General features: G+C 46.9%; 2 protein-coding genes across 3 annotated transcripts in view; one reads left to right on the top strand and one right to left on the bottom strand.

Annotated features, from left to right (window-relative positions):
- Nucleotides 1-315: 315 nt before the first annotated feature.
- On the bottom strand, nt 316-4,813 carry ing3 (inhibitor of growth family, member 3). The gene is made up of 12 exons (XM_069724142.1): nt 4,695-4,813; nt 4,481-4,552; nt 3,695-3,795; nt 3,459-3,524; nt 2,893-2,989; nt 2,734-2,805; nt 2,447-2,563; nt 2,203-2,366; nt 1,915-2,105; nt 1,583-1,775; nt 1,346-1,384; nt 316-1,273 (listed from the first exon to the last, which is right to left on the bottom strand). Exons 1-12 carry the CDS (start codon nt 4,720-4,722, stop codon nt 1,157-1,159), a joined length of 1,257 nt encoding a protein of 418 aa, XP_069580243.1. The 5' UTR covers nt 4,723-4,813; the 3' UTR covers nt 316-1,156.
- A 1,419-nt stretch (nt 4,814-6,232) lies between these two features.
- Nucleotides 6,233-12,352, top strand: part of tspan12 (tetraspanin 12) — a 6,136-nt gene continuing 16 nt past the window's right edge. The window contains exons 1-7 of one of the 2 annotated variants that reach the window (XM_069724150.1): nt 6,233-6,980; nt 7,791-7,873; nt 8,106-8,241; nt 8,904-8,969; nt 9,803-9,910; nt 10,089-10,232; nt 10,366-12,352. The exon at nt 10,366-12,352 is cut by the window's right edge and continues 15 nt beyond it. In XM_069724150.1, the coding sequence (XP_069580251.1) occupies nt 6,915-6,980; nt 7,791-7,873; nt 8,106-8,241; nt 8,904-8,969; nt 9,803-9,910; nt 10,089-10,232; nt 10,366-10,662 (900 nt within the window). In that variant the 5' untranslated portion in view covers nt 6,233-6,914 and the 3' untranslated portion in view covers nt 10,663-12,352. The remainder of the gene's footprint in view (nt 6,981-7,790; nt 7,874-8,105; nt 8,242-8,903; nt 8,970-9,802; nt 9,911-10,088; nt 10,233-10,365) is intronic. The other variant, XM_069724151.1, reaches the window with a different exon arrangement.

The following is a 12,352-nucleotide window of genomic DNA, read 5'->3' on the forward strand; positions in this document are numbered from 1 at the left end:
ACGCAGCGCGTCTGTATCTGAGGACATTAAACGCAGTGTCTGTCACTGAGGACATTAAATGCAGTTAAACATCTCCATGTTTGTCTGTCTCCTTAAATGAGTTCTGTATTTTGTCCTCGAGGGCCACCATAGCAGCAGCTTAATTTCTGATGATGTCAGTGACGCCAGTCGCTCCAGTAAATTGAGCTGGTGAGTAAAGACAGAGAAACCAGCCAGTTACACAAACGGGTTGGCGAGGTCATCGTCTGCGTCGCGTCCACTTCCTGTTTTGGTCTGAGTACAACTTTCAGGTCAAATATAAAAAACACGAGTTGATCAACAGTTTTACCAAAACATCCTGATCATCACTTTATTGAACTTTTTTTGAACATCCGTGGGAACAAATAAAACACACACACACACACACACACACACACACACACACACACACACACACACACACACACACACACACACACACACACACACACACACAGTACATTCTGGAAACATGTTAATGGTCCAACTCATCCTGTTTGTAGAGCACGGCCTCATGGGAAATGATTTAAACTTTGAAATAAATCTGACGGTTTAGATCGAAGTGAAAGAGTCGAGGGGAAGACGGACAGTTCCAGTTCAGTGACACACCTGGAACCTCTGGAACACCTGGCTTCTGTTTTCAGGTGTTCCCAGTTTCCTTTGATAAAAACGAGGTCAGGATGAATAAAGTGTGGATTGCAACATTAGAGTCAGGTTTATGTTTCTAAGCTTGAGTCAGGCTTGTTGATGAAGTTAAACTGAAGTTTAATAAACCAAGACATTAAACCGGTTTTGGTCTCTGAAACGTTTGGAGGACGTTCAGTGTCGACTTTTAAGAGTTTAAGATGAATATTTCCAGTGTTTTGATTGGATGTCAGATTTGATCTCAGAACCCAAAGATTTCCTTCCGAGCTCCAATCCATGTTGCTCCACGGTCGGTCCACGTCCCCCGTGTCGGTCCACGTCCCCCGTGTCTGTCCACGTCCCCCGTGTCGGTCCACGTTCCCGTGTCGGTCCATGTCCGTTGGCACAAAGTTAGTCGTCAGTGTGTTTGTCTGCGAGCCTGTTGACCTCTGACCTCAGCCGGCTGCAGCGTGTGGAGGTCAGGCTCCAACATGGCAGACAGGTGGCAGTGGGTCTATTTGTGGCGGCTGCCTCTCCTCTTCATGGCGGCGGTGCACTGAGGACAGTACCACTTCCCCTTGGGAGCCTCCGTCAGGCCCACGCAGCCGTAGTGGAACCACTCGATGGGACACTGAGGACAGATCAATAACATCCGTCAGAGAGAGACCGCTGTCACTACAGGAAGTACTAACATCGTACTCACGTCTGTGTTGTCACAGCCGACCATCTCTCCATACGACACCTGGAGACATCCAAGGTAATCAATATTATGTCAATCAATCAATCAATCAATCAATCAATCAATCAATCAATCAATCAATCAATCAATCAATCAATCAATCAATCAATCAAGGGTCCTGTTGGCAAATGGTAGTACTGTCAGTGTGTGTGTGTGTGTGTGTGTGTGTTTGTTTGTTTGTGTGTGTTTGTGAGTGTGTACCTGGTTACAGATGCAGTAGCGGGGCTCGTTGGGGTCGTAGGTCCAGTCCACCTGACTGTTGGCTTCGGCTTCAGGCAGCGCTGATGCCTGCTGGGAAAGTTCCTGAGCCAGAGCTGATGATGAGGAGCAGGAGGACAGCGAGGAAGAGGAGGAGGACGAAGAGGACTGATGGTTGGAAGACTTGATGTTGCTCCTGGAAAACACATGAAGCACCTGGAGTACACACCACGGCACAGGTAGGTGTGTGCTTGTGTGTAGGTGTGTGTCTGGGAGGAGCACTGATGTGGGTGTGTGTATATGTGTGTTTCTGAGTGTGTGTGTGCGTGTCTTACTTGGACTTGCGTCCCCGGGAGTCAGAAGCAGAGCTTGGGGGCAGAGTCTGAGTGAGGGTGGAGGCAAGGGCGGAGGAGGAGAAACCCGTGGAGTCTCTGGACAGAGAGAACTCCCGACTCAGCGTGAAGTCGTTGTTCTTGATGGCTTCATAACTGGCCTTCAGGCTGGAGGTCCTCCGGCCTTCCTTCATCTGGACACACAACACGGGGTCACAACACACACGTAGCACGGATGCGGCAGCATGACATCACCGGGGTCACCTGAGAGCTCCGCCAGGTGAGTCCTACCTGAGCAGTGGCCTGGACGGCCTGAGCGGCAGCCATGGTGATGGCTCCGGCTCCGGCCCCGGGGCCCGCAGGTAAGGAGCTCAGGTTGTAGGAGGCCAGAGGCTGGGAGGAGTTCACGCTGTACACACTGGTGGTGGATGAGGACGTGCTGTTGGCACGGCAACCTGCAGGGGACACACAGGTGGACATCAGGCAGAGCAGGTCAACCAGATAACCAGGTGTTACCCGACAGGTGAGGTGTTACCTGGCGTGTTCTCCTTGGAGGCGTCTGAGGTGAGTGTGGACAGCAGAGCTTCAGACTTGAACTTCTTCTCTGGAACGTGTTCCGTGGTGTGATGGGTCGGAGCGCTGTACTTCCTCTCTGTCACACACACACACACACACACACACACACACACACACACACACACACACACACACACACACACACACACACACACACACACACACACACACACACACACACACACACGTCAACATCCCATAATACCTCTGTTACCTGTTGCCCTGAGACGTCAGAGGTCGTCTTACTCTCGGCGGCGGTGTGTGAGTGGACGTGGTGGTTGTTGACAGGCTGAGACGGACTGTCCATCTCTAAAGATCCTGATCAGGAGGAAGAAGACAGGAAGTTAAACTGGCTCCACTTCTTGTTCGTCAACAGTCACATAAACCGTCAGAGTGGAGACTCACGTCTCTCCAGGATCTCTGTGATGCCGGCGTTGTCGGCCTCCAGCTCCATCTTGAACTTGGCCAGTTCCTGATCCAGTTTCCTCAGGTGGCGGTCCACCTGGAGACAACAACAAACAAACAAAAGCTCAGAGATCCTCTGTGGACAGACGGCATCACTGATTCAGAGAGAACTCAGCTGAACCGATTAGCTGATTAAACACCTGCAGGTTTGATAATCCAAACACGATGATAAACCAGACGTGATATTATTATGATTATTACAGATGATGTTCAAACTAATGAAGCTGTTTATATACAGATGTGCACTGATCACTGCATTGATGATGTTAACATCTGGACTCTGTTAGTCTGTCTGCCCCCTGCTGGTGGACTAGCTCTACTACACTGTACACAGTGTTTGATTTAACTTCACTAAAACTGAACCCTGACTTTACTGTAAAGAAAAAAAAAACACCACCAGCTGTTTCCTGCCCTGTGATGACCTCAGTGTGATGTCACTGCTTCCTGAAACAGAGTTACGGATGATAATGTATGAAGAATGTTCAGATGAAGATGATGTCACTCACCAGGTCATAGATCTGATTGGCCAGCTGGACTTTCTCATCTGCATCTTCCAGAGCTTTGTAATAATCCTGAAACAGACGAGGATGAAGATTACCTCCTCCTCTTCATCACAGACAACAGATCATCAATGAACTGGGTTTATTTTTATTAATGTCTCCCCTTATCAATCACTTCGGACCTTTTTGGTGATTTCATAAATAAGTTTGGACCTTTTTGGTGATTTCAAATAAGTTTGGACCTTTTTGATGACCTCCATCTGCTCTTCCCTCCACTCAGGTTTGTTCTTCTTGGCGTTGACGAAGAACTCAATGACCTTCTGCTCCAGCTGATCTGTGGCATCTGACGACATGAACAAGAAAATTAAAATCAGTTGCAGTCACTTCATGTTTCAGATTTAAGCTCTCTCTGATATAAATTTGTGACCCAGCCCTTTTCGTTTCCATGGAAACAAACTGCTCATTAACAAACTAGTCACCTCTGCGTTTTTGAAGTTGATCAGAGCTGTTTTTATTATTAATAAAAGTCTCTCCTGTTTAATTCCAGCTGAATGTAGATATTAACATGACTATTTTCGGTTTGAAATCATTTGCCATCAGAACAACATGTTTAAATATCGTGTCCAGTGTTAAGATTTCCATTAATATGAGGTCGTGTGTTTAAACATGTTATAAACATGTGAAGTCTCCTGCTAAGTTAAAAACGAGGAAGAGGCTCGTTGATAATATTTCAGCTCTGAAAAAACAAAAAAAGAAGTGAAAACCCGTTGATACGTGAAGTTCCTGCTTTAATCGATCCACCTGATCAATGACAGGCCGGCTTGTGATACCAGAGCAAACGTTATATGACGTCACTGTTAGCCGGCGGAGCTAACATGTGTGCTAATGAATGAAACAGCTCCTCGGTGTTAAACTCCGCTGTTCGGTGGAACCGGCACGGCGGCTCTCTGTGTGCCCGTTAAACCGTGACTGCTCCCGGTGTGTGAGCGCCGCTGTGAGCCGCCGTTAGCCGGCGGAGCGGTACGTACTCTGAACCTGCAGGTCCATCTCCCTCATTTCCGTAAACCTGTCGCGGAGGTCCATGGGAAGCTGCTCGATCACTGCCAGGAGAAGAAAAAGCACTTAACCTGCTAGCATGGCTAGGCTAACGGCCGGAGCCGCACGGGCCACGAAATAACACACATTTAATGTAGAAAACAGCCCAACAGCACCGCCTCCGCCTCGGGGGAGGCCCGTACTCACTCTCGAGGTAATCCTCCAAGTACAGCATCGCGCTAAATTTGATGTTTTACGCGTTTAGTGGAAATGTTTTCTGCTTTCAATATGGCGCCGCCAGCCGCTGTCTCGCTCAGAAAAAAATACTCCGAAAAATTGAGGTCACAGAAAGTGACGCAATCGGCTACCGGTGTTCTGATTGGTTGAAATCTAGGCGGACGTTGATTTGCGTTCTCGCAACAGAAGCATCATGGAAGTTGTAGTTTAATACGTGTTTATAGTGTATGTACTGTAAAACAACTCCCAAATAAAAAACTGGTTTAATTCAAATAATTTATTCATTGTGTGATTAAATATCAGTCACCAATCTTTATTAATAATCAGGAATAATCTGTACTTACTACATGAAATGAAGGTTTCAAGCATTCAAAGGTTTATTTGTTACTTACACATGGACTACAGGATAGGTTATATGCAAATTGGAAACGGGAAATATATATTCAAGAAAATAGAATAATTATTTGATAGATTATTTAATTCAGAGCTGACTCTTTCTTTGTAGTTTTATTTTCATTATTTACAATTAACCTGTTTTTGCTGTTGCTCCCAATTGTATTTTTCTATATACTGAAAATATTGTGTAAAAAAAAACAGCACGTTTACATCATTGTAAAAACACAATATTCATCATATAGTTATTTTAGGATGAGCCTTTAATAAATCAACTGGTAAATCATCTGACATGAAAAGACTGGAATCAGACATATTCTGTTATTAAGTTTACATGAACTCAGATGTGATTATCAGTTCATATTGATTATATCAGACACACAAACCCAGGATTCTGTTGTGGTTCAATAAAAGTCACTGTGTCCACATACTTTTGACCATACATGTGTGTATATAAATTACTAGCTTGATAGGAAGACCATATATGACCAAAAGTATGCAGACGCTAAGTACGGGTTATTAGAGTGTAGATTTTACCAATAAACTATCATCTACATCAGCGGGAGGTATCCACATACTTTTGGCCACATAGCTCGATCTGAAAAGTATGTGGACACAAACTCATTAACAGTTGGTAATTACTGTCCATATACTCTTGGCTATAAGTATGAAAACAAACTATAAGATAAACTAAATTGCCAAAATTATGTAGACAAAATACACTTAATAACCTGTAGATTTTATTTGATCAAGTTGTGTCTTTATATAATTTGGCTAATATATATAGACAGAAACTTTTGGTGATGAAGCATTTTGTGTCCACATATTTTGGCTATTTATATCCTTCTTATTTTTATACTGTGTATGTCTATGTGTGTATGTGTGTGTGTGTGTCTGTGTGTGAACGTGTTTGTCTGTGTGTATGTATGTATGTGTATCTGCGTGCGAGTGTGTGTGTGTATGTGTGTGTGTGTGCTCAGTTTCCTCTCCGCTCCTCCATCCTCCTCTCCACCGCAGCACCACCCGGCCTGCTGACCCCGGGCTGAGCGGCTGGAGGCGGACACATTCCTCTGTCCTCCCCCAGGACACGCTGGGGGGGGCTGCACGCATTTAATTATTAGAGGAAGAAGAGGCAGTAGGACGGACCGCACCGCCCCGCTCAGACTCTCCTACTCCGGCTCCAAACAGCCTGCAGGGACTCGACGGTTTGGACTGTGCGCCCGGAGGGACCGTTCACCGGAGGGACCGTTCACCGGAGGGACCGTTCACCGACACATATTCAGACCTGGAGGAGTTTGAAGCCGGACTTCTGTTTGGATCCGTGTTTTTACATTCTGGAGTTTCGGTCGGATGATTTTGGACCTCACAACAAACAGAGAATACCGTTTCTAATTCCGTGAGGAGGCTCTTTAACCGGAGCCGAGCCTCTCCGTGTCCCGCTGACTGAGTGATGATTGATTGGAGGTGTCAGCGCCTCTCCGCGGCTCCACTCACTGCACCACCCCGGCGGGGCTAAGGGAAAGTAAGAAACCACCTGTTGTGAAAGTTTCCGGGACTTCTCACGGATAAACCCGAGTTGCTGACAGCAGGAGGCGGACGGAGCCGAGCCGGAGACGCGCACCGAGCGGAATGCGGCTGTTACGTGAGGAGCAGACGCAGTTGTTCAGAGACGGCTCCGGTGTGATGAGTGGTAGTCTGCGCAGTCCCGTCTGCGGGCCCCGGGCCGAGTGTCTGCAGTGAGCATGTTGCCATGGTGCCCCGGGCTCAGGTGAGCAGCGCGGCGGAGCTCCGGTCGGGATGGCTCGGGAGGACGCGGTGAGGTGTCTGCGTTGCCTGCTGTACGCACTCAACCTGCTGTTCTGGGTGAGCAGCACCGACCCACAACACTGACACTACACAACACCGACCCACACCACCAACCCACAATAATGACATTTCAACACTGACCCCCAACACCGACCCTACACACCGCCTACCCACAACACCAACCCACAACATCGACACTACAGAACACCGACCCACAACACCGACACTATGCAACACCGACACTACACAACACCGACCAACAACACAGACACTACAAAACACCGAAACAACACAACAACAACACCGACACTACACAACACCAACCCACAACACATAAACAACACAACACTGACACTACACAACACCGACACTACACACAAAACCGACCCACAACATCGACACTACAAAATACAGAAACAACACAACACCAACACACAACACCGACACTACACAACACCGACCCACAACACCGACACTACACAACACCGACCAACAACACCGACACTACACAACACCGACCCACAACACCGAAACAACACAAAACTGACCCACAACACCGACCCACAGCATCTCACAGTTAACGTCTGGTTAGTTAAAGTCTGGTTAGTTAAAGTCTGGATAGTTATAGTCTGGTTAGTTATAGTCTGGTTAGTTACAGTCTGGTTAGTTAAAGTATGGTTAGTTATAGTATGGTTAGTTATAGTCTGGTTAGTTAAAGTCTGGTTAGTTATAGTCTGGTTAATTAAAGTCTGGTTAGCTGGTGTTTAAAGTAAAGTAGGCCATCTATCTGGAGAGCGTCTCACATTCTGAGATGTTATTTTCAGTTAGCAGAAACTGATCTGTGTGTGTTTATGTGTGTGTGTCCAGCTGATGTCAGCGTGTGTGCTGGGGGTGGCAGCGTGGATCAGAGACTCCCTGAACACCGTCCTGACCCTGACAGCCCACACCAGGTGAGTCCAGATGAGAGGCCTCGAGGTGTCAGTCTGACCCGGGTCATCCAGAACCTGGAAGGTGTTGGGTCGGTGATGAAGAGCAGTGTGTGTGTGTGTGTGTGTGTGTGTGTGTGTGTGTGTGTGTGTGTGTGTGTGTGTGTGTGTGTGTGTGTGTGTGTGTGTGTGTGTGTGTGTGTGTGTGTGTGTGTGTGTGTGTGTGTGCGTGTGTGTGTGTGTGTGTGTGCTGCAGGTTGGAGGAAGCTGCCGTCCTCACGTACTCTCCGGCTGTCCATCCCGTCATCATTGCTGTGTGCTGCTTCCTCCTCATCGTCGCCATGGTGGGATACTGCGGCGCGCTGCGCTGCGACCTGCTGCTGCTGTCATGGGTACGGAGTCTCCGTCATACGTGTAAATGATATGGACATTCACACGGGAAGTCATTCTGACATACGTGTGCAGCACAGACTGAGTTTCTACACGTATGTTAGATGAAATCATCTCGTTGATGTTTGAACCTTCATGACGTTCAGTCTGTTGAACATACGTGATTAATTCTGTATGATGTCATTCAGTGTTTATAAACATGTTTGATGTGCAACATGAGAAGATTTGACACATTTAGTAACATACAACAAACATGTTTACATGAACATACAACGAACACGTTTACACCTTAAAGACCTTAGGTCCAGATTCCCAGTCAGATCCTAACAGAGGTCAATCTGTGTCCTCTCTGACGGTCTGGCTGAGAAGGGGGCCGGCCTCTGATCCACATCACCTGTCTGCTGTCACCTGTGTGGGCGGGACCAGGTGTCAGGTGTCTCCATTGTCCCTTAGATGAGATAAGATTGTCCCATCAGTGTGTCCCTGAAAGACGAGCCGCTGGGACACAGAGAGAAGCTTCAGTGTGTTGAATGGACTCCAGCAGGGCATGATGGGAAACCAAAGAGACAGGAAGTGCCTCCCCCTCCTCAGTTACCCCCGAGACACCAGGGAGATCACATGACATCAGACAGGATGTGTCACTCTGTGGACGTTTGTGTTTCAGTACTTCGGCAGCCTGCTGGTGATCTTCTGTGTGGAGCTGTCCAGCGGCGTGTGGACGTACGACGAGGTGAGGACACGTTACACAAACCTGCCGGGACGCGATCTTCAATTCATCCGTCTTTCACCGAGGGACGCCGCGATGAATTGAAGATCAGATAAATACACCTTCTGCAGCTTCAGTCCTCCATCCTGAGTTCTCAGAGGAAAGTCGTGGAGTTAACCTGCAGAGTGATGCCTCTGTCCTGTGAGATCTTTGTTCGTGCTGGACGTCTGTCAGCGTTCACTAACGTTCAGCTGCTGATCCAGAGCCAGGTCACCAACACCACACGGTTCTAAGAATAAACAGACATCTGAGACACGTCCGGCTCGCTGCTCTCAGATCAGATCCAGTTTCTGAATCTCTCGTCGGGCTCATCATCGAAACACGTTTTGTACTCTGTGATTTTATTCATCTATTGAATGAAAAGGTTTTTATTTCAGTTTAAAAGTGGATCATTTCAGGTTCAGTTTGTTTGCATGAAGCTCTTTAGGCTGAACTCTGATTGGTCGGATTGAATGTTTGTTTGTTTGTTTGTTTCCCCCGGCTGATGAATACGATCCCTCCTCACCGTATTTTAGTTCCCTGATGTTGAACCGTGACCTCCACAAACAGCAGCTGATCTGTGCCTGCAGGGGATTGTGGGTATTGTAGTGATTCTTATCAGCAGGACAGAGCAGACACACCTGGACATCAGCTGTTTGTAAATGGGTGAGGGGGTGGGGGTGGCCCTCCAATGAGAGACTATCGTCCTCTGCAGTGATGGAAACTGTGTGTGTGTGTGTGTGTGTGTGTGTGTGTGTGTGTGTGTGTGTGTGTGTGTGTGTGTGTGTGTGTGTGTGTGTGTGTGTGTGTGTGTCCAGCCCTCCGTGCAGCGGTCCGATATGATCAGTCTGAAGTCTCGGATGCCGAACTACGGCCTGCAGCGTTACCAGTGGCTCACACACACCTGGAACAGTTTCCAGACCGAGGTAACACACACACACACACACACACACACACACACACACACACACACACACACACACACACACACACACACACACACACACACACACACACACACACACACACACACACACACACACACACACACACACGCAGAGCAGGTGGGTGTGGTCATGTGTGATCATGTGACATGCGTCCCAGTTCCAGTGCTGCGGTGTGATCTACTTCACCGACTGGCTAGAGATGACGGAGATGGAGTGGCCACCTGACTCCTGCTGCTCCAACCAGTACCCAGGCTGCGGTCGCCATGCCCACTACCACGACCTCAGCGACCTCCACCAAGAGGTGAGACGCTGCCTCTGATTGGACGAGACACATCAGAGTCAGAGCTTTGTCCCAATCATAAAGCCTGTGAGGAAACAGCTGCTGTTGGTCCTGTAACCCTGACAGGAAGTAAAGTGTCCTCTTCCTGTTTCAGGGCTGCGGTCCAAAGATCTACAGCTTCATCCGCGGGACCAAGCAGCTGCAGGTGCTCCGTTTCCTGGGCGTGTCCATCGGCGTGGCTCAGATCCTGGCCATGGCGCTCACCCTCACGCTGCTCTGGGCGCTTTATTACGGACGCAAGTCTCCGGAGCTGGACTCGCCGCCACCGGACGACTCGGCGGCACACGGAGCCTCGGTCACGGCTTCGAAGTCAGGAACCTGCAACCGTACGAATAAAGGCTTCGCTAACGGACACCAGTTAGAGATGGAACGTCTTCACGCTGCGGCCTGAACACTAACATGTTCCTCATCACCTGAACACTAACATGTTCCTCATCACGTGAACACTAACATGTTCCTCATCACGTGAACACTAACATGTTCCTCATCACCTGAACACTAACATGTTCCTCATCACGTGAACACTAACATGTTCCTCATCACCTGAACACTAACATGTTCCTCATCACCTGAACACTAACATGTTCCTCATCACGTGAACACTAACATGTTCCTCATCACCTGAACACTAACATGTTCCTCATCACGTGAACACTAACATGTTCCTCATCACCTGAACACTAACATGTTCCTCATCACGTGAACACTAACATGTTCCTCATCACGTGAACACTAACATGTTCCTCATCACGTGAACACTAACATGTTCCTCATCACCTGAACACTAACATGTTCCTCATCACCTGAACACTAACATGTTCCTCATCACCTGAACACTAACATGTTCCTCATCACCTGAACACTAACATGTTCCTCATCACGTGAACACTAACATGTTCTTCATCACCTGAACACTAACATGTTCTTCATCACCTGAACACTAACATGTTCCTCATCACGTGAACACTAACATGTTCTTCATCACCTGAACACTAACATGTTCTTCATCACCTGAACACTAACATGTTCTTCATCACGTGAACACTAACATGTTCTTCATCACGTGAACACTAACATGTTCCTCATCACCTGAACACTAACATGTTCTTCATCACGTGAACACTAACATGTTCCTCGTCACCTGAACATGGAGATGTACAACAGAAGAACAACAGGCTGCAAACAAACGTCCTGAAGAGAACTGTGGTTATTACTGTGGTTATTACCGATATCACTCACTCTCAGTTTAAACAGACAAACTGTTTTAGAATAAATAATAATCAACCTCAGAAATATAACTGACCATAATTATCATTAATAAAACTAATACATTAATTTACTTTTTACCAGTGACAGAAGTTGATTAAAAACAGTAAAATAAAGACAAATATTTTGTTATTAAAACATGAAATACAGAAAATAAAATATTCTCTAAACTCTAAAAGGGACAGTGACTCAGACACTTCTTATGTTTTCATTACATCAAACTGATGAGTGAGTGATTGTTTGTGGTGGAAGTGTTTGACAGGAATATTAACGGGTTCATCCTGAAGTTAAATCGCTGCAGATTTGAACTCTAAGGATCCTGAACTCTGGAGGAAACAACCGCTGTTTAAAACTTCTCTTTGGATTTCTCACGACTGAAGAGATGAAACGTCTTCACATCAACTGTCTGAACGTTTGTCGCGAAATGAAACTTTTTCAGAACGTTTTTGGAACAAAGCCGTTTGTTCCTGTCAGCAGCCGCTGAAGATCAAAAAAGATAAAGAAGGATCAAGAAATATAAAGCAGACTGTTTGAATCATTCAGCTCACTGAAAACAGCTGTTGACCAAAGTGCTTCAGATGGAGATGATCTGTCCTGTATGTTTGTACCTGCATGGTGTGAAGTATTTAATGAGTCAGTTATCGGAGCGTTTGATTAATGTGTCACTGGAATAAAAACATTAAAGCTCTAAATGTATTTTGGAAGATTCATCCACGTCGTGTTTTGATCATCGGCTGCAAATATTGTGGAGATCACTTGAAATTTTGTTCATTATTGAGATGGAAAGATCAGTATTTCCTGGAGGGACTGATGAG

The sequence above is a fragment of the Brachyistius frenatus genome, unplaced genomic scaffold (assembly GCF_029030835.1).
Source record: "Brachyistius frenatus isolate BFR_SWC_R1_liver_20210118 unplaced genomic scaffold, ASM2903083v1 Contig_362, whole genome shotgun sequence".
Taxonomy (NCBI): Eukaryota; Metazoa; Chordata; class Actinopteri; family Embiotocidae; genus Brachyistius; species Brachyistius frenatus.

Bases quoted from the DNA above. Each gene is read 5' to 3' on its own strand.
- ing3 (XM_069724142.1), bottom strand. From the start codon at position 4,722: ATGCTGTACTTGGAGGATTACCTCGAGA. The intron at 1,776-1,914 runs GTAAGACACGCA...TGTGTTTTCCAG, and splicing joins TCCCGGGGACGCAAGTCCAA to GAGCAACATCAAGTCTTCCA. The intron at 1,385-1,582 runs GTACACACTCAC...GGATGTCTCCAG, and splicing joins GCTACTGCATCTGTAACCAG to GTGTCGTATGGAGAGATGGT.